The 22,462-nt window shown below is 43.3% G+C and overlaps 1 protein-coding gene across 1 annotated transcript; it reads right to left on the bottom strand.

The window, feature by feature from the left end:
* Positions 1-804: 804 nt before the first annotated feature.
* On the bottom strand, positions 805-18,692 carry tgm1l1 (transglutaminase 1 like 1). Its single transcript, XM_079285448.1, has 14 exons — positions 18,561-18,692; positions 13,198-13,472; positions 12,878-13,069; positions 10,079-10,330; positions 8,158-8,276; positions 7,363-7,470; positions 6,755-6,932; positions 6,172-6,310; positions 5,044-5,236; positions 4,507-4,660; positions 3,893-4,177; positions 2,389-2,549; positions 2,141-2,277; positions 805-2,016 (listed from the first exon to the last, which is right to left on the bottom strand). The coding sequence occupies exons 2-14, from the start codon at positions 13,469-13,471 to the stop codon at positions 1,872-1,874; spliced, it is 2,337 nt and encodes a 778-aa protein (XP_079141574.1). The 5' UTR covers position 13,472; positions 18,561-18,692; the 3' UTR covers positions 805-1,871.
* Positions 18,693-22,462: the final 3,770 nt, after the last annotated feature.

Here is a 22,462-nt window from a genome sequence, read left to right as displayed (position 1 = left end):
AACTACAGGATGTCATAAAACATGTTCCTGTTTCTTTTGCTCTTATCTCCCTCAGCGGTTGACGAAATATTCAGATCTTGTATTTTAGTAGAAGTACGGTACTCCTTTGACGGCAGAATGGCCCTCGTCAGTGTTATACATGTTTTTTTTAATGTGAAAAGTAGGTAAACAGAGCTGTTAAATAAATCCAGTGCAGTAAAAAGTCAGTATTTCCTTCACAGCATTAAGTGCATGAGTTACACTCCACCACTGCCCTGCTTACCATGCATGTCTTAAAGGAACAGTGTGTAACATTTAGGGGGACTAATTGGCAGAAATGGAATTTGATCTGCATAACTATGTTTTCATTATGTGTATGATGACCTCAAACTAAGAATCGTTAGGGTTTATTTAACTCAGAAAACATTATTTAAATAAGTTTCAAATGTCTTCCGCGGAGTCCACCATGTTGCGTTTTTGAATTAGCTGACGTTAGAGATTGGGACTGAAACTCTGTATTAAATGTGCCATCCATCTCCATGTAGGTCAAAGATGAAATATAAAAATCCCAGACGTCTGAATACGTCAGACATCAGTATCTTGAATGATGAAAGGCAGCAAAGGTGCGTCAGCTCCTGCCTCAAGTTACACAAAAGTTTATGAAACTTAAGAATCAATCACTGTACAGCAAATTATGCAACAATTGTATTGCTTGAAAGGAAAGGTGCAGGTAGCAAGTTGCTTCCTCCGTATGATCTCAACATTACAGTATAATCTACCTTCTTTCCAGTGATGAATGAGTCAAGCCATTGTTTTAGTGTTTATTTAAGTTTATTGCCATCACAACACACACAATACAGGACAAATTAACATTCCAGGTAGATGTGGTAGATAAATAGTGTAATGTTATTAAAATACTTCACATTGTACTTTTAGTGATCAAGTTAAATAACCGGGAAACCCGGTAAAGCTCAGCTGAATCAAGGCCACTGTGGTCTGATATGGTTTGCTAGAATTCACAGCAGAGTCCAATTTTTCACAGAGGTTGCGATGTACTTCAAAGCCGACTCCAGTGTTATGATGGAGAAACAGACAGAACGACATCTGGTAGAATTCTTCCCAAGGGAACGTTTCGTTTTTTGCATTCGGCAAGCGGAGAGTTTTCTGATCGCTAACTTGTCCAAACAAAGGACGTGTTACGAATTTCGCATTTCATCTGGTGATTATTAAAACAACCTTTTAGCCATGTCCTTGTCCTTTGAGCTTCAATTTTTGGGGAAATCTGCATCGTTAATTTGCACGGCAAAATGACAACAATAATTAAATAGTTAATCAGTCAAATGTGACGGGGGGGGGGGGGGGGGAGCGTGGGGAATTGTAAGAATGTGCCCTTTGCAGAATGTCAACACCAATTTCACCACCAGGACCCTCCCTTCATGTAAGCCACGAGAGGTGCATTTAGTCGGACAACACTTTTCACATACTTTCCTTCTTGTGACATACGTTATTTACATTATCATGACCCGACTGTCTGCACCTTCTCTGGACATTCTGTGTGATCAGGTTTTATAACTTCAATATATACGAATGCTTTTCAATCAAAGCACTTAATTAGCTGTGCATGGTTTTAAACCCTGCTGCAGACTTCACCACAGTTTAGACATTTCAGAGTGAGGCATAAGTGTGGATTTATATTTAAGTAAAAAAGTAAATAATACTGATAGTTGCTAATTCTCTACTCATAGTTTTAAAAATAGCCACATTTGTGTTTCTGTAGTACAAAACCCAAAAGATTGTTTAAGACACAGAAACTTCGCACACTTTTCATACAATTAGATATAATTGTTCATATTTTATGAGGAACAAATGAGGACAGGAAGTGATGTTGCTTCTCATTGCTCTAGAACAACAATATCAGCCACCCCGTGCACTTGCGTGAGCTGTTTGCAGTCGAGGGACACCACCAGCTTCCTGGGTCCGGGCTGGGTGGGGATGAAGTGCTCCGTCAGTGTCACTGTCGAGTGGCCGCTTATGTCGCTGAGAGGGGAAAAAAGAGAAGTGGGGATATTAGACTGGAGAAGGAAATTGTGTGTGTGTGTGTGTGTGTGTGTGTGTGAGAAAAGAGATGAGATTAAAAAAAGGAGATGTCGCATGTTCTTACCCAACAACCACTTCGTGGCCCTTCTGCAGACCCAGGCCCTCCACTCTGAACACCACTCCCTTCAGCATACGTGGCAGAGGGTTGGTGAAGGTAATCTTGGCTGCCATCTCCTTGCCAACAACAGCTTCTCCCACAGGCTGTCGGAGGGCAATTCAACATGAGTCAGGAGACGTGAACAAAACCTTTTCCTGTCATTTCACTCCAGCGGTAATCCTGAAGTTTTACAGCAAAACAAAACAAACGCCTACCGTGACGTTGAGGTCAGGTGTACGGAGCCTGAAGGTGGTCTGGTTGGCTAATACTTGCTGGGTCTCACTGACTCTTCCAGACAGGGTCAGCATCAGAGCTGCCTGATCCACCAGCTGGTTTTGGTACTGTTGGTAGGGCAGCACCCACTCAATGGTCTTCTCTGTGTGGAGAGGAACAGAAAAGGGGCCTGGGCTCAGTATTCAGATTTTTATTCTTTGCAAGTTCAACTTTTTTCGCAAAAGAAACCACCCCAACTGGCACCTTCAAATCTTACTTAATAATGTTGTAACTCATTTTTTGAATCTACAGTCGCTTATTAGCAAAGCTCCCCTGGCTATTCCAGTACAGTAAATTGCATTATAGCGAGACTGCTGCATTCAGCTCTGAAACAAGAGCCAAGTTCCCTTACAAATGAAAAGTCATGAGCAATAAAACATACCCTTGCTCAATTAAATATTCTCAGGGGTTTTGCTGCTTGAGCCTTTTTTTTGGTTTTCTATTAACCTGTAGCTATTGGCGGCTAATGTTAATAAACTTCAGACAGACACTGGTATATCATTTTGTAATGTTGATGTTTTGAACCTGAATTATCTGATTTTTAAGCCACTTTGGGGCAACAGAAACCAGCTCCAGACACCACACTGAGCTATTATCGCCTTTTAAGTTGATATGGCAAAGTTAGCAAACAGCTGCTTAAATAGATGTGACTCATCAGCATTCATCGCTCTCCTTGTATCTATGTTTTGGTCTCCAAAGAGAAGAATAATCATGAGCTAATTGTTGCCGTTTGATCGTGGACAGGTATTGTACAGTGGCTTTTTAGAGCTTCTTTTGCTGTGAGAGTGAATCAAAACAGTAGAGTTGCAGGCCTTCAGACCAAAACAATGAGTTAAAAGACGGCAAATCTTTTTAGATTCGGGTGCCTAGTTCACACTACAGCCCTGAATTTCCACTCGCTGACAGTTTGTGGAACTCCCCGACAAAAGTCCCAGATCAGAAGCTAAATGACGTTAGCTCGGTGCTCCAGCGCGATGTGTAAAGTGTTCAAAGACGCGAGATGAAAGACACGGGTTGAGGGGAAACCTGGCGGACGGGTTGCCTGTACGTGTGCAAATCGTGTTGCAACCAAAGTTGTTGTTGCGTCTCAGATGTTGGATGTTTGCAGAATAAACATAACACAGTGAGCGATCTACATATAGGGGAAATAGTGAAATAGCGTGGAAACAGTGGCCTGACGTCAAAAAGCAGGACTACGCCTGTGTAAAGTATCGAGTGTGTTTTCGTGACAAAACGTAGTCTGGACCCCTCGTCAGGGAATCCCCATGTGAAAGACAGAGTAGCGCGTGACCACTTTGAATGTCGTGCAGTGTGAACTTGACTTGAGGGGAAAGTTGGATGATTTGTCACAGTGGACGACCTCTTTCCCATACATGTGGCCATTGGCTCCATTGTTAGTATGAAAAAATTAATTCCAGCAGCTTTTACGCTCCGTGGAAAGCCTACCTTCATTGGGCAAGAGCTCCACAGGCATCTGCTCCTTCCTGATGGTGCCCTTCAGCACACCAGTGTAGTACATGACGGCCACCCGGCTGTGCAGAGTGGTCTGACGAGGACGCGAGCTCAGGTTCTTCACCAGGATGCTCAGGTGGGCGTCAGCGCCCATCCTGGGCCCCTCGCCCTCCATCTTCACCTCAATGCTCACATCCTCTGCCGTGGCCGTGGAGTAGACATTTGGCTTGCTGCCATAGCGACTGGCAGTCTCCACGGCAATGCGTTCCTCTTCCGAACCTGGTACAGAGGGAGGAGAATGTGAGTGCACCTCATTCTGTCTGATGTTTTGGGATTTATGGATGGACACAAGAGATACGGCACACAGTCCTTCAAACTAAGAAAAACAAGACACATTTTAATATTGTGAGGAGCAGGCGAATAGTTGTGGGGTGAGACGAGGGGAATGTACAGCGAAATGATCTGCGCAGCAAGAAAGTATTCCCGGTAAATCATTACATTTTAAGAGTGTTCCAGGTAGTGTAGAAATAATTCTGTCTGGTTCTGGAACATCAATCTTGGGTTGAAATGCAATTAGTAAAGTAGGATAATATGCTTTGCCAGTATACCTTCTTGGTGTTTGTACAGGTGCGTGATGTCTGCCCTCTCGTCAGAGCCCACTGCTTTAGTGCTGATGCAGTGGCCGACAGCCTTCTTCTCACTGTGGATCTGGCTGAAAGTGCCGTCCAGGTTCCTCTGCCAGAAGATCTTATCACTGTTGACCTGATAGAAAAGTATCAACAAGCACATGAGAAGTTTGCCTTTCATACAGATGCTGAAGTTCATCCGAAGTGCACGTCACTTTTATTTATTCTTAATCTTCGCTTTGAACAAGTGGATAGGGAAGAAATGTCTTCTTTGTTATTCCGCTGTGGATAGCGGTGAGACAGGGACCCAAGAAAGTCGTTTTTATTTAAAAAGGATGCATGCTGCTGGAGAAGGTGTTTGCTTTGACGCACTAAATTATATCTATTAAAGATTCACAATTTATGCCTGATACAGTTCTAAAGATCTGTCCCTGCAATTCATTTCGACCACATTCCCTTCACTTTGGTACACATCATTAACCTAGAGAGAACGCCCACTTGCCAATTTCAAGCACTCACCTCAGCGAAGACAAACGGCGTGTCGTGTTTGAGGTAGACCTGACCAGAGCGGATGCCGTTGATGGAGGCGGGGCCGCAGCAGAAGGTGCCCTGGCTGGTTTCCTGGGGAGTAGAATCAACAGCCTGCCATCCTCCATACCCAGGGGGCAGGTCTGCTCTCGCCATCCAGCAGTCATTCCACACGTGGAAGTTCCTAGATGGGATTAAATTATTGTTTGTTTGAGGTCTCATCTTAATTTTCGATTCGTGTTACCATGGTGTTATGAACACGTGTGCCGGTTTGGCAGAAATCACATCAAATGTTTGTGGATCAGGTTTGGCTACAACGTTGTAAAAACAATAATCAGGAATTACGAAGTATGGATCCTTAATGCAACAGGAATTATTGATACAAATGAAGCTGGCATTGCTACATTTAGCTACATTGCAACGAGTGCCTGGTGTCCTTGGCTGGGCAGGAACAGGAAGCGCATAATTCTTGGGGTATTTCAAAGGTTCTATATACACGATTGTGAGCTTCTTGACTGCCTCTACGCAGCTCTCAACATGGCGATTGCTGTGCTAGAGGCAAACTATTGCAAGACTGCTGACGGAGATAGAGCGAGAGTCTTTAGTTGACGCTTCCGTGACAACGCAGTCGGTCGGGATGGCGTTATCAGCTGTAACTGCCATACCAGTCTAGGAATGTGGCCGTGAGCTGACCAGTGGGGAACCCTCACATTCACGAACATGCGCTAAAAGCATGTGGGCCGGCCCGGCTATGTCAACAATGTAAGGAGAAACTCAGATTACAACGCAGACAGGGAGAGCGATTTCACTCTCTTCTCAGGAAGACATTACTCTACTGTATCTTTACATAGCGAGTCGTTTTTTGCTGCTATTTCAATTCTCTGAATCCCGTATATTGCACCGCTAAGGACACTGTAGTGCCAGATTGCAGATTGATACTAGACTAGCCTCCGCAGTCTGAAGGGAGTTGCAATTAATTGGACGAGCATGACTCTCTGAGGTTTCAAGTTAGAGAGGACTGCTTTCGGAGCAGATCTAAATATCTGGCGGATTCCTACGGTATGGATTTAGCCATTCTGCCAATGCCATGGTGTCCTCATGTAAAGTTACACATCTTACCACACAGAGTCACTATTAAGGTAGTCGATCGGCTCCATATTCTCATCCAAATACACATCTGTGGTGAGGGATACGTCAGTATCATGAGCAGACTGGAAGTTGGTCACACTGCGGGCGGGTATGCCCAGACACCGCAGCACTGGTAACAAGGACGGAAAGAAAGTCGTTAAAACTCAATTTACGAGGTCATTTGACAATTGAATTATGTTCGCAGATGCCAAGGCTTGAACATAATGACTTCGGAGATTTCCACTGTGATGGCATTTGCGTGATTGCAAGGAACTTTATTATCCTGGCTGATTGAAAGCAAGACACGTGGCTCCATCTTTGACAAAAGTAGGAGGTATGACAGGAATGCCAATGCGAGGTATTTAGGGTGTGTATGAGCTACGGCTTGCTATCAGGTGCTAAGGTCAGCTATAACTACCATGTGAGGGGCCCTGCGTGCATGCACAATGAATGAAGTATTCTGTTAAAGAGTAGTGAGCTCATGAAAAGGGCCTGATCACAGTCTTTTGACCGTTCATTAAATCCACTGGGAAACTTTGTGCGCACTCTCCGTTTTATTTTCCCTCCCACTCACCCGTTGTAGTGATCCCAGAGAAGACCCAGCACTGTCCATATGACACAGGCGTTCCATTGGAGGAGTGATACTTCCTCAGGATCTCCACGCTGCTGCTCCACGCCGAAGGAGGGACTCCATCAGAGTAATTCCCAGACCAGTTCCCCACCAGAACCCCAGAGTCGTCCTGAGCATTTATCTGAAAAGATGGTTACACAGTCATTGCCAAATATTAATTTCCCAAGCAGAACATGATTAGGATCAAAGCTACTAATGAAGACACTGAGGTCATGTCCTCTCCAATGTTCCTGGAATATTTGTTAGCTGAGGCTAGCTGCAAATTAAGATTAAAACAAATTATATTTCAAATGCTTTTGGCAGATATCAATATATCTAAATTTGACGACTTTTAGGCCAAGTATTCTGTTTCTTCCCCCACCATGAGTTTATTCCTGGCAGCGTGGAGACTGCTTTGAAACAGCATTTCATGCTGGGAAACAAAATTCACAGAAATACAATTGAGAAGTTAACTGAATATATGAAATGTGAGCCTTGAGGGACTTGGACTCAGGACTTCAGAATTTCTAATATCCTGAGATGGTGCGATGTCAATATAAATCTAAACTCACCATGGCAGATATGACTCTAACCACATTGACAGCATCCCCTCGGCCAGATGGTGGCATGTCACTCTTCTCCAGGATAAACAGACATGCTTCCAGGATTCCCTCGTGAAACTAAAACCAAAAACAAAAAAAAGACCCATAAATACTCAAAGGAAATGAGTTCATTCAAATGGGGATTTTGATCATCGTATTCGGTACAATTTACATACACGTCCAATCAAAACATTAATTAAAAATAACTACAATAATTGAGAAATTGTTGAAATTACAGATGAGATTTGCATTTTCTACCAGCCTCCATGCTTCACAGTATTTCACAACTACGGAATGATTTATGGCACAAAACAGGAAGATGGTGCTGTTCTTTCAGCACAAATGGAGGTAAAGTTGACAACGACAGAGGGTGGAAGACTGATAAGGCTACAAAACATAACTAAAAGCATGTAAAACTGATGAATTAATAAAGTAAAGCTGCTGCTGGAAATGTTTATTGAGCCAGGATAATCCCATTGAGACGCTCACTCGTGCACCATGTGTATTAATCCGCAGTTGAAAATAGTCCCAAACAAATACACAGTTTACTCTTGTTTAACTACCCTTTAACTAAAACTATTGTGCCCAGTTGTTATACTAAATTACTTAGCATTTTTCAACAATAAAACAATATATTTGTGACCCTCTTTTAAAGATTTACATCTTCAGTCGGGGGACAAATGGGCTGAGTGCCACAGACAATGATGTCATGTTCATTCAAACCCATTAATTCAGCACTTTCGAGTCACAACTTGTAGCACGTACCTGGCCAAAGTTCCACGTGCGGGCGCCTATTTGCTTCTCTGTGCCATAGTAAATCCTCCCGGTGTCATTCAGCACATACTCCATTGTCTCCTCCTCATCATCCAAGAACACTGCGTCCTCTGGAAAGACATGATGATAATCTGGCATTATAATACTGACAGTTTTTCATCCTGTATAGACTTGTGTATTCTTAGTTGTATAACTGAGGTTGATCCTCGACAGGAAATACATGGGAACACTTGAACTGTTGGATTCTTACTTAAGGATATGCTCTAGTCAAGATGTTGGCTTCCTCTCTGTATGAAAGTTACCCAGAATGTAGGCTTTTTATCACCTCTTCAGTCACCAAACTACATAAGAATGTGATTTATTTTTTACAAATTCTGTGAGAGAATCCCCTCGGCCAGGAAATGGTTAGGAAACACAATGACTCCATGGACCTTGCAGTGGGGCCCGTGTTCATTTATGGGAAACGGTCTGTTTTGAGTGACATCAGCTCTACAGACTTGGGCGTGCACCCCCGACATGAGCTTCACAAAACAGTGTCTTTGTTTTTCCACAGCCTTTATCTTGTGCCGTTGCCACAGTGATAAACAGTCGGTGGGGGAAAGGTACGTGACGAGAAGACAGAAAGTGGAAGTGGAAGTGGAAGGAAGAGGTTTAACAAAGTCATGAGGGACGAATGAGGGGGGGGGGAAGTCATGCTTGGGGGGGTGAGGGGGAGTGGAGCGTAACAGACTGTCTTGAGAGTTTACAGGAGAAAGGAGAGGTGGAGACTGACAGCTGTGATCATTTTGCTTTTCATTTCTTCTCACTGATTATTTCTGCAATATAGGGAGAAACACACACACACACACACACACACACACAGGAGGACGTGGAGGAGGAGGAGCAGACCAGAAAAGAGAGCAATGATGCAAGGGAGTGAGGATTTGGTGGGCATACAGTGTGTGGGGCTGGGTGGGAGAAGCACATAACGGCAGGAAATACACATGGAGGCAGTTGAAGCGAGGGAGAGGACAGGTTGTCACCAGCTGCAGGATTACTGGGAGCTCGCCCCATGGCCTTTTTATACAGCAATTATAAGATTTTGAATTTTATGAGCGCGAGGGAGAGATTGGTCTCGGGGAGAAGAGATTGAAAGAGGGAAGAGAAGATTGGGCTCGCCGCCAAAAACAGCCATGCCATAATGCAAGACAGAGCGTCATTTTTTTGTCAAATCCAGGTCCACCGTTTTTATTTTTATTTTGCTGTGTTGCAAATATATTTAGTTTTCTGTCAAATGTCCTGTGCAGGGAATTTACAGTACACAGCAAGCTGAGGTCAGCAGAATAAACAGTGGACCTCATGTCCTAAGGCTTTATGAACTGAATCAGAGGATAATAAATATGCGTGATTCAGAACAATGAGACTGACCTCTGACATTATGGCAAAAGCCACAAGGTAAATGAGACCTACTATAGTATATAGTAGAACGAGACAGTTTGTCCAACAGATGAATGGAGACATATTTGTGCAACTATCAGTTCTATATCAGTCAAAGTCTCTCTGTGTGTCTCAGGACCCCTCTCACAGATTAAAACAGGCAGACTTTGTGCCAGTACTTGTCATCAGAATGCTAAGGCTATTCGTAATACAGCAGCTATGTTCTGGGAGCACCTTCCCTAGTAATTGGGCCGTATCAGACACTTCTCCTGCAGGTAAAACATCGATTGTTTTGAAGCAACTCTGCCTCAAACCTAATAGTAAGCTGGATAATAATTCATTCCTGACATTTTGTTATGCAACACCGTCTGTTTTCCTCCTGCATTTTTCTCCTATCAACTCTGACTCCTCTTCTTTCCTTCCCCTCTGACACATTCCTGCTCTGGATCCGCAAACACTCTGCTGCCCCCCCGCTCACACCCGCTGACAATCTTACCCTCACACCAAGGGTTGAAGAGCATGACGATGTTCTTGGTGGAGTCGTGAGTAGTTGCCGCCTCGCCCTTCGACGAGCTGGTTGTCACCGTGAGCCCATACAGGCCAATCACAGCACCGGCTGGCGAGTTGACGGACAGCTTGATCTTGTTGCCGTTCTGCTCTACAATCTTGGCCTCCCAGCGTTCGTCCTCCAGGTGATCCACCAGTGGGATGATGACATGGGTGCCTTTGGACACCAAGGGCAGGGGACCTGCAGCATACAGGTTATGTTTGAGTAAAAAGGAAACACTGCAATAGAACTTCCAAGAACAAACACCTGTGGTGCTGTTCAATAGGGTTGTTGGATGTTGATGCTCGATACCACATTCACGTCCGTCTGTTAAATATAAAATCACAGCCTTAAGACGGTTGCTTAGCTTAGCATGAAGACTGTAAAAAGTTAACGGTTAGCTTTCCAGCACATCTAGAACACTCTAATTAATAAGTTATATCTCGCTTCTTTAGGCAGTATAAAAATGGAAGTGTAAGAATGACTTATCTGGGAAAGGCCAGGCTAGCTGGTTCCTGCTGCTTCTAGTCTTTATGCTAAGCTAAGCTAACGGTCTTGCTGGAGCTTCATGTGTAACAGACAAATGTGCAAGTGGTGTCATTCTTCTCATCGAACTCTTGGCAAGAACCCAAATAAGCGTATTTCCCAAAATGTTGAGATTAAAGTTAACTGCATGCAACTGATTTGTTGTGAACCACTCGAGCAATTAAAAGATACATAGCTAACATTTCACCAGCAGTTCAAAAACATTCCTTTCAATTTGAAATAAATGGCCTTTCAGGGCAGAACAACAACTGATGCTGCAAATGTGAGCCAGATGTCTGCTACAACAAACATCATGTTGCTTTATATGTGCGAGTGAAAATTCAAGTTGTGCAGCTCGACAAAGTGCTTTTCAATTTTTTTGATTTTCTGCAATTCTTGAAAATTTGGATTCAATTAACTTAGATGGCAGGAGTGGCAGTGCACAGGCCTTCACTGATGTCACGGTAATTCTGTTCCCCGTGTATGACGCAACCTTAGAAAACTGTAAACCACGATGTATCCCAGGCTTTCACTTGGCTGACCACAGTTTGAGTAAACAAAATCCTCTGGAAAACGTCCCACACTGCACATACGCACACATCTCTGCAGAAAGCCAAGCACATTTGTTTGTGTTTTATTAGCTTGGCTGTTTCCTTTTCCATGTCTTTAAGACATTAGCATGACTAAGACTTATTGACCTATTCTAAAAATATTTTTGGATGCTTTCCTCGGAACTATTTGCTTTGTAGCACCCTGCTGAGCTTTAGCTGCCATTATCTTAAGCAAATACGGAGTTGATCCAGAAGCCATTGTTCTCCAGCCGACCGCAGCCAGGACTTCCTTCCTCATCTCCGAGGACATGCTCAAAAGGAAATCAATGAAAAACACTCTTTTCAGCCACATCGACCCAACCTTTTTTTGAAAATTGACAAAAAAAGAAAATCTTTATTCAGCTTCCTAATTGAACAAAATAACCAGCTTTTAGTGCAGCACTTAGAATCTTTTCACTGCAAAAGCGAGAGTGAAAGCAAAGGTAATGGGGGGCATGTCGAATGTGGAGGCTCAGATAGTTAAGTGTGCCGATTCGGTTTCTCCTCCATGTAACTATCTAAGCAAATCACAGCCCTGTGGTGATGTAAGGGTGTAAGGGTGATGTAAGTGTTGGATCGTTGTCGTGTGAGGCCTGTGAATACCAGAGCGAGGTGTCCGGTGTTCTGCCGTCTGGAAGCTGTAAACACTCTGAGCTACAGTTCAACTGCTGCTCGATTTAAAGGGGCTTGCTATGCGTGGCATTTTGACCACATTTCCCATGCTTTGTTTTGAGCCGGTCGCTCATTCCTCTGCGTTTCACACGGGCTTGTAGCAACTACTGGTTAAAGGGGCACCCCACCAATTCAACTCAATAATAATTAGCTATATAAACCATGCATCTATAACGAGCATTTACACTGTTTATCGGTTACGTTTAGCTCAGTTTGGACCTTTGTGCTAACTTACTGACTCACAATGTGGGTAGTTCTACTAATTACATTTATTTTCAATGTGAAGTACCCCAAAGGGTGCAAGTAGCACAAGTTGGTCAAGAGAAGCTTCCTTAATTCCAGGAAGTAACAATATCTCGGATTGGGCTTGGGCCTTCAAATTTCAAACAGAAACTTGGGGTTTGAGTTTAAAATAATTGGGAATTTACCATGCGGGGAGGGTCTGACTAAATGCTTGCGTCTTGCATTATGGGAATTGTTGGATCCAGTTTTTTGGAACTTGACCCATACTAGAAACTAAAAGTCACGATATCTTGATGCTTCAATTTCGTTCATCATTTTGTAATCTGTTTCTTCTGATTCCCCCAAAGTTATGAAAGTACAATGCTAAATTGCTGAGGTGGCCGTTTAAGTTTCCACTCTATATTTTGCTTAATTGTTTTGCTTTTCGTCTTGTTTCAGTTTCTGAATCCCTTTTTTCCTTGAACCCATGTTTGGGCAATCTGAGTGCATTTTTCTGCAATAGGCAGTTTAATGCAACCCATTCCGACACGCTATGCTTTTTAAGCCCTAAACTGTGCGCTGCCCCTCTGCTGCTGCTCACCTAAATAGTGGACCCAACTCTCAAACTGTTCTGCCGCTGCTAATAATCATATTGATTATAATTCTTTATCATATGAATCATAGATCCTGTTGAAAAGTGCGATGTTACACGCACAGACACTGTCCATCCCTTCCATACCCGTTTTAAGCTCCAGATGCAGCTTGTCATTGTCAGCATTGAAGGGCCTGTTGAGCTCCAGCTCCATCTGGAAGGTCTGTCCTCTGCGGATGATCAGCTCGTCCCCCTGATACAAGTCGGTGTGGTGCTCCTTCCTGTTCTGGCCCGTCTTGGAGCTCAGCAGGTCCACAGAACTCACTGAAAACTTTATTTCTGAGAGTGGAAGGTTAAAGGTGAAATTTAAGTACGTGTCTGCATTGCAGCTGTAAGGGTCAACATATGTGCAACATGCAACAATAGTCAAGTTTAACTAATTTAATACTAACGGTCTGTGACATTACCTTCCATTTCCTTCGCTTCTCCATTCTCAGGCTTCGGCTTTGCAGGCTCTGGGGCCGGGGGTTTGATAAATTCCACCTTATCTGTGACATCGTAGGTGCAGTTCTGGTGCTTACAGCAGCACGGACACATCTTCCTGAACCAGCGGCGACAGCCTCCCTCCTGTTTCTTCTCCCCCTCTTTGTGAATGGTCAGCTCCACCCTGGTGGGTGGGGCTGCACCGGGGAAACGCCCCACCTCCGACGTGCCTCTTACAGACAACCGCTCACCTGGCATTCTGGGTGACATTTTAGAAAAATGTTAATTGTATTTCAGGGATAAAATTGCAGTTACTTATAATAATATAAGTCATCACATTGTTATGGTACACAGATAGGAAGACCTCCTAAAATGAAGCTATAGTTTAAATGAACAATTAGGAGGTCGAAATGGAAACGTGATAATAATATTTGTAGCACCGTTGATACATATATTGCATTAAGCCCTAATTCCCTGTTTCCCAACATATGTTGGCTTGTGACCCATTAAAATTAATATATGTCCAATTGGGACCCTTCATCACATGGTAGGGCCTTAGTGTGGACAGAATCATTTGTCCATCCAAGTTCATCGGATCTGAAGAATCCCGAGAAGCCTAAAGATCTGATAGTATTATGTTTCAAAGAAAACAATACAAGCCTGCAATTATGGGTACAGCTATCAGATTTGTTTCTCCTTGTATTCATTTTAATCACGTTGGGACCGGTTAGAAAAAGTCACTCGAGGCCGATGTAAAAAATCATTAATCACAGGACATTTATTCTTGCAAGGAGGAACAGAGTTGAAACGCATACAGAATATATGGATCAAGACTGCTCAGAGGTTTGTCTCCGAGTCTCAGTCATGTTGCTAAACACAAGCAGTGTGGTGGTACAGGTTAATTCACGAAAAGCTTGTCACACATGGATAACATACACACGCATTGCTTTTCACACAGCGTAATCTTCACAAAACCTGCAACGACACTTTAGCAGTTTGTTCTAGTACAAAGGTCAGTCTATGAAATCAGGACGTCTTGGTAGCAAATCAGCTCTGCTCAAGTATTGACGTCTGCTATTATTTAGTACAAACATCTGCTAGCCCCCAAAATATCTGTGTCAGAGGAAGTTTCAGACACCAGACATACAAGGGCACAGGCCTCGAAAGTTCACATGAGGATACAAGTCTTTGTAAGTCAACATACTTCTTTTAGTCATTCGATTTTCCCAACAGGACCACTCAGCTCTTCTTTGGGACCCATTTGGGGGTCTCAACCCCCAGGTTGTGAACCCCTGCACTTGTGGTGTCCATCAATGCAGATACTTTGGGTTTCATTTGACCAAGATTTGGAATGTTCACCACTGAAAAACCCCGGAACTGTTTGTTTTTTATTGGAAGTACTCTCTACAAAACAACCACTCCTCGTGAGAGAACTCCTGACTGTGCTGTAGTTTCTTTGCTCTTGAATTTCTGAAGTTGTTTTCTTTTGATAATGTGAGCGCCACGAACAAAATTCCATTCATTTGATTGTATTGTGGTGAGAGCAAACCAAACCCATCTGCAACAACGAGATAAAAGTGAGAAGCCCAACAGCTCAACAAGATTGTCCGTTAGACTGAGATATGCAGTCCGCTGCATATCTCAGTGTGCTGCAGTACATTTTGTTTTTCTTCTATCTCCCCATCATCCAAACAGCAAATGCACTCTTTTCACTTTTTCCCACAATTACCACATTCGGGACCTGCACTCACCTCGGCCGTCACGCTTTCTCAAAGCATCTTGGGGCTGTTCAGTCTTTGGTCCTTGTCGGCTACACTCTGAGCAATCGAAATACCTCCTGTAAGCATCTGGATTCCATCTGTCTCACCCCAGCTGTTACGAAATAATGTAGTTTGTGTGTGTGTATATCTCCGTGCGCGCGCATACACTGCGGCTGTCCAGCACTGTAGATTATATGAACATTTATCACGCTGTCACATCCCCACCCTCATACGGAGCGCCAATAATCGCAACGGAATTAGCTCGTTTGTCACATTGAAGATAAGCCGGCCCTCCCTGCCCATCCTCAGACTTTGAAATCTGGTTCACGTTCACCAAATGTCAACATAAGGAAAGTGAAAACAAAAACTGTTTACTCGAACGAAAGGAGGAGGGGACGGGGGACTTTCCCTCTCATAGCCTGATTCCCTTCCTTTTTCTCACCATCTGTAACTTCTCCATCTTAACATAAAGGCCACACAGGGCTGAGGCGCTGTAATAACATTAAAGCACCATAGGCGTTTTGTTAGCTCTTGTAAAACACCCATAAACTGTAATGAGATGCAGTAATGCACACATTCAGGAAAAATGCTTGTTTTTATGTAAACGTGTATCGATGATGTTGCGTTTATAGCCCCCTGCCCCGAGCCATTCTTTCTCCTAGGATGGCAAAGTCATGACCCACCCTACTCTGCCTCTGATTGGCCAGTATACTCGTTACCTTCGTTGGCTGGGTTGGTTAGGCAGACGGAGAGAATAGAGGTGGGAGTAGATTATGTATGTAGGTTAGTTGTGATCTGTTATGCATTGTTGAGAGTGTACAGCAAATTGTGAACTATCTAAAAGTGTTTGCTACCCAAAGGTGAGCAGTAAACTATAGCTTGTGTCCCTTAATTATTTGAGGAAGTAATTGGTGTCACCTGCACTCATGGTATGCGCTAGGTCCTGCTGATGGAAGGCTCTATATAAGCAGATGACTTTGACTGTTACAGGGAGAGGAAGGAATATCAGCGTGTAGCTTTGGGCACATGTGATAGGTAAAGCGCAGTTACGTTATGATGAGTTGAGTTTCATTCTGTTAAGCTTAGTGAACTGTTTGTTTTGTTAAAATGTGTAGAAAATAAAATGCCTTTTGTTATCTGGACAAATCTCATGTCTGCCTCCTGCCACTTTCCAAGCCACTCCGGTCAGGCTTCGCAACACTCCGGCTGACTTTTACATTTTTGCAGCTAATTTCAAAACAAGACTTGTGGAAAAGGGTCTTGAATAAGTGCTAGATGGCTACTTGCATTCCAGTACGCTAAAAGACTGCGGCTAAAGCTAATCGGTTTTCCCCGGGGTTTACTGGAGTGTAAACTTCTCCAAAACCAGTAGGCTACAATGCGGGACATTGTTAGCTTTACCCGTGAAACAGGAGCACCGTGGCTCCCACACGGGACCTTCTTTTCACTTACAGTCCTGTACAATGATTCTTAAAGCAACTAACCCTAAATAGTAGTAGTAGTAGTATGCCACTGGGCTTTGGAGGTAAGGCTACTTTTGTATGTAGTAAGTGCTGAGTAAGTGAACGTCTGCTGCAGATAAACACACTGTTATTCCTAGTTGGCAGTGCAGATATAACTGTTGGCGAGGGGGTTTACAAAATGGTCAACGCACATCTAAGCTCCATGTGTACTCCACGTGTCTCATTATTTTGTTTCTGCTGAACTTTATCTTTCTGCTTGCAAATTAAAGTGAAAAATTGAGACCGGATAGGTGACGAAGTTACAGCTATCTTGCAAAGATAAGCAGCAGAGAGAGGGTCTTTGATGAAGCTCTGTTTTCCATTGATTTCATGGTTAAATATTTGCATGGGACAGGCGTATCAAACAGGCTGAGCACACTGGTTTTGGGGGAAAAAAAGAGGCAATACTGGTATGTCATGTGACAGTTCAAAGGGTAAACAGCTGAGGAACTGGTGGTAGGGAGGGGAGCCTCACTGTACCACACCCTCAAATCCATGTGAAAGTGTAGAATGTGTGTGTGTGTGTGCGTGATATTGGGGCCACTTCTGATTTTTCAACTCTTTTACTTTCTGAGTTCATCTGCCAGATCAATCAGATTACATTCCCCTCCCTTAAACCGTTTCCAGATGCTCTAAATATTTGGCAAAAACATTCGTAATCATTGCGACACATACAATGGATCAGGTCAGCTGTGTGTATTGAGACATGACCCCCCCACCCAAAACTGAAGTCACGCTCACTGAACCATTCTTGGCTGCCATCGCTGCATCTCTAACGTTCGTGAAAAGAAACCCTCGCGTGCATTGAAATAAAGTGGAATGCATGGCAGGATTCAAAACATTTAGGATAGCAATGCTTTTTCCTACCCACTCAGACACTTGGTGACCAAATATTTGGGTTGCTAAAAGGCAAGCGACAACTGTAATTGGCCAAATGGTACTGCAAATATGGGTTATTTCCTTCAAGTTGTTTTGTTCGTAATTTCCTTCTTCACAGGCTTTAATAAAGCCACGTTATCTCACCACTGCACCTTAGGTGGTTTAAAATTGCCCAATTAGAGTCGTCCACTCAACCAAAGCCATTCCACAAGCCTAATTTTTGGCTGCTCTTCCCTCACACTTTAATGCACAAATTTAAATGGATTTATAATACAGCCGCCAGCCAAGCTTGAAAACAAGTGTTTCTTCTTCATCTTTTGTCCCCTCCCTATCATGCATCACTGCTTCCTCCATTATGCTGTGCCCTCTCCCTCTGCAGCTCTGCACTTCTCCTCAGTCGGTTTGTGTTGGCATGCCGGCCCCTCTGGTATGCCCACTGGCCCCCCGAGATAAGCGCTTCGAATTCAAGTCACTGTTTCCAAACAACAACCCTGTGGCTTTAAATGGCCAGCCTTGTCTGGTGATGTGAAAAATGAATGAATTGATGAAACAAATGTTACAGCATAGTAAATGCCATGACGTGCAGAAATGGTTTAAATCCCATGCACTGCACATCTGTCAAGATCTCTGAGAGAAGAAAAGGCAGAGCTGCAGCTGGTTGGCCACCAACCAACAAGGCTGAGGGCATTAAAATACCTTCACGAATTGACTGTTCTTTACTGAATATGGAAAACTTTTCTTTCTTTTTGAAGTGAGCAACAGCAAACCAACTTCTTGGAGATTGGAAGGATGGAAAGGGTTCTTCATATCAACTGCTGGAAACCATTCAGTGGAGCTGATGGTCGGAGTTTTGTTGCAACAAAAGTTCAGCAAGCTGATGGCTGAACTTCATATTTAGAGCTGCAAGACCATGAGGAATATCAAGTATGTTGAAGTTAAACAAAGGCACAAAAACAGGCCTTATAAACGGAGTAAGACCAGATTTTTTATATTTTTTATATGGTCTGTCCTTTTTGTAAACATGCTTAAATGTCTCAGTCTGTCTTTATGGATGTGAGCTTCCCTTGTGGAGGATCATCCTCAAAGCCTCAATTGTAAGAGAGATCTGGTCTAAGGAGAACCCGTTAGGTCATGTGCGTACCCGCTTCAAGTCTGCACTTTACTTCATCTCTCTTATAAGAAACAAACACTTGGAGAAAATCTTACTTTATCTCTGTGTGTTCTGCTGTGGATCCGCGATGAATCCTCCACTTCGTCCCGAGCAGGCGTATTATCTCTCAGCGTCGAACTTTTGGGAAAGTTGATTTTGACTTCACTCGCTCCGTTCTTGAATCAGAATACTTAATGCCTGTCCCGAAATGTAACGCACGGTACTTTTTAAGCTGACACACACACGCCCCTCTTCCTCGCAGCTCAGCCCACCCAGCCCCACCCTGCGTGGACTGAAGTTTCCCACACACAGGAGGTCCCCGTTGAGTTGAGCGTGCGCGCGCGCTACGGAAAAGAGCGCACGTAGTGTTTTAGGCTACATGGTGAGTGGCGCACACGTCACACACACACACCCACACGAGGGAAGGGGAGACTTTTTTTACGCCATAATACGCGTTCATTTGGCACACACAGGGAGTGGAAGCAGACAGTCGGAGGAGTGCAGGAAGATAAGTATTTGATGTTTGGATGTGTGGTGAGTCACCCAATAAAACGGTAGTTACTCCAGACATTTATACAGTAGGCCCCGCACAATAAAGACAAATCACAATACCAATCTTCACTGAGAAAAAATGGGGAAATTAGATAACACAGCAGCACATCTGTAAATGTCAGCCCATGAAGATGGGTCAATTTTACTATCATTACCACAAATGTTGTATATCTACGCTACACACACAAAGCACAGTTGTAACCACCAAAATAAACCAAAACCACAGTTTCAATGATAGGCAAGGTTGAACCTCCTCTTTAGGAAATGTGCCAGTGTTGTCAGGGTCACAAAAATATTACAGGACATTCAACTTCTGCACACTTTCCGTTCTCCTTTCTCGCTCTGTTTACAGAGACACACCACATATTCATTTTAAACCATCTGATCACAAGATTAAAAAAAAAGGCAAATTTAAGATCATAAGAAAAGAATCAAATGCTAAGAAGGTGGCCAGGGCATGTATTCGGTAATGCATATTGTTTAATTCTGTCCAAAGCATCTTAGCAAAAGCACAATGTGATGAAATGTTGTCTCGTTCTAGTGCCAGCAACCAATGACGGCAGCGCTTTGTGGTTTGGCAGAAGACCTCAATGAAGTCATACAGTAAGTGGTGATGATTACCAGTGAAAACTGAAGATAGCAGTATTTTTCTCTACTCTGAACTCAAGTAGATACAAGTCTTGACAAAACGGAAATGTTGTGACGGGGGCGCTGGATGATCACCAAAGTAGGCAGAATGTAACCTGAAGGGACTTTGAATAAAACATTTCACAGCAATCCATTCAATAGTTCTCAAGATTATTTCCCTTGAAACCCTAACTGTTAACCTCATGGTGGCTCAGTGGCTCAAGAGGAAAAGTCAGGGGTTACCATACATCATGTGGGGACCATGAGCGTCACCAAATATCATTACAATCCATCCAGTAGTTGTCAAGAGGGTTAAAAACTCTGAGAGAACTTACTAAGAGAAGTCAAAACTTGACAACATGGTGGTGCTAAAAAAAGGTCAGGGGATCACCCAAGTCACTCGGCTTCATCCTCTGGGGACCATGATTATCTGTACAAAATGTCATGGCAATCTAATCGTTTTTGAGACATTTCAGCCAGGACCAAAGTGGTGGACAAACTGACACTGCTACCATTGGAGCCACGCCACTGACTCAAAACCCTGTATTGTATATATCATACAACTATGTACAAAACAGTGATACAATGATTGGCGAGGACTGTATCTGTCCTGGGAGTGCTAAATGGCTTTGAGTGCTGGATGGCGTTTTATTCAGCAGTCTGTCACCACGAACGAGGAAACTGTTGTTCACTCCGGTGGTGTTGGATTAAATATTACATTGCCTCCTGCTACACAGCAGGGCTTGTGTGGGTGGGGGGGGGGGGTCAAACAATCTGGTCTGGGTCAGGGTTGGGGGAGTATCCTTTAGGCAGGATAAGTAGGGCGGCATAAAACAAAATGCAGCGGAAAACACATTGTAAATATGAAAGCAATGACAAGGACAGCACTGAAAATAATTTGTGTGGCGTGGACCAGGTGTACTTGTATTGAACAGCCAATATATGCAAGGGTTTTTAGACTGTTTCAAATTTCGCCAGACACAGATTTATGTTTTCTTATCGTCTATCCATTTGACATTGATGTAATCAGTCATTGCCTGAGAGTAGTTGTCAGGTTTGAAATGATATTGTAATTGGCTTTTTTTTCCCACAATGGCTCTTTTTACACACAGCTCAGGTGTGATTAATCACAGCAATGATGACCAAATACTTTTCAGGTGTGCCACTTCCAGGCTTTGGGTGGTGTGCGTCATCATTAATGTTATTAGTCACACCTGAGCTTTTCCTGCTGTGTCTGCAATCACACTTTGAACAAAACCTTTCAGAGGGAAGAAAAAGGAATAAGATAACATTGAGGAATGTATTCATACATTTGCTCCAGTATTATTTGCAAAATAATAAAATGAATTGTAGTGCAGAGGATACATTACATTTTGTCATGCCTATTTTGTATTTAGTAGAATGCAGACCATTTACCAGTCTTATTGTTCATCTCGTTGGCCTGACAGCGGTGTGATGAATGGCACGGACAACATCGGTGGGATCTGCAGAGCGGTGGGCGTGAGAGGAAACATAAAGGTGACCTGATCGCTGAGTATCTGAGCATAACAGATGGGATTGGGTCCTGGCTCTCACACTGTACATGAGAAAGCAGCGGACCAGAGGAAACTTGTGGGGGAAACACATATTAGGATTGTGGAGAAATGTGTTTTTCATGTTATATACATTTTTACTGAAAATCAATTGCTTTTGTTCATTGTGTGGACAACATATGAGGGCCACTGTTTTGCAAACATACAAGTTTGCCCCTGTGTCAAGGAGCGTCGGTGAGAATATTTTTGGTATGCGCCGTATTGACACGTCTCTGTTAAATAATAACCGAGTTCCTCTGACCTTTTCTGAACTTATGAGGATCAAAAAGGCTCACAGAGCCAAAGCACGCACTCAATGAAACGCTGCCAAACATAAGACAATAGCCGGATGAAAAAAGAACACGGTGGATAAAGACAAAGCAAATTGAATTTCCATATGGTGTTTGAGAAGGAATAGTTTGACATTTTGCTCAATGCAAATGCCTTCTTGACAAGATTTAGATGAGACGACCAACTCTTTCAGCAAAAGACAAAAAAACAAAACAACAACAAATATGGTTCCCAACTCTAACTTTTGAAATGACAGCAGGCAAAGCATCTGCAACATTGTTTCCATTTCGGTCATGACTAATGTAACCTCTCACCCTGATGATATCATGCAGCCAAACCAGAGACCGGTAAAGAGAGAAGACGCTGTGCGCTGAAACACTTATACCAACCTGTTGTAATTTCTGAAGAATTGTTCACTCCTAAGCATGAGTCAAGTATTTTCCATTGGAAGTTGTTGCTGTTGCTCTCATTGCTGCGATTACAATGGTGTGATGAAATGTGTCCATGTGTCTCTTCATCAATTGCTGTGTCCAACAGTTTGCTGTGCAGGGGCTGATTCACGCGCTGCAGTTGCTCCGGAGATGAACACAAACAGACAAAGCCGACAGGAGCTCCGCTGTTGAACAAATGATTTATCTGTTGCTGTTGCCTCTCTGCTCTCGCCGTTACAAAAACAAATCCAGAGCATGTAATGTTCACTTTCTCCTTTGTGTAGCCTATCAAAGGCAAAGCTAGGGGGTTTTCAGTTCAAATTTCAGACAGGAAATGTGTCCCTTTATGAAAAGTGTTGAATAATTTACAAAGAGCAGACCAGAATTGAATCATTTATGATCGCTTTCCATAGTTTTTCTAATCCCACAAGCCTTTTGTTCTCTCCATTTAACGTTACATTGTCTGTGCGAAGCCTCATGACTTTC

Source organism: Melanostigma gelatinosum (assembly GCF_949748355.1).
Source record: "Melanostigma gelatinosum genome assembly, chromosome: 15".
In the NCBI taxonomy this organism is placed as follows: Eukaryota; Metazoa; Chordata; class Actinopteri; order Perciformes; family Zoarcidae; genus Melanostigma; species Melanostigma gelatinosum.
This window is presented reverse-complemented; position numbering and strand designations above follow the sequence as displayed.

Coding starts and splice junctions, on each gene's coding strand:
- tgm1l1 (XM_079285448.1), bottom strand. CDS start 13,471: ATGCCAGGTGAGCGGTTGTCTGTAAGAGGCACGTCGGAGGTGGGGCGT. Junction 10,331..12,877: donor GCATCTGGAGCTTAAAACGG/GTATGGAAGGGA, acceptor TGTATGCTGCAG/GTCCCCTGCCCTTGGTGTCC. Junction 5,237..6,171: donor CTTAATAGTGACTCTGTGTG/GTAAGATGTGTA, acceptor AATCCCATCTAG/GAACTTCCACGTGTGGAATG.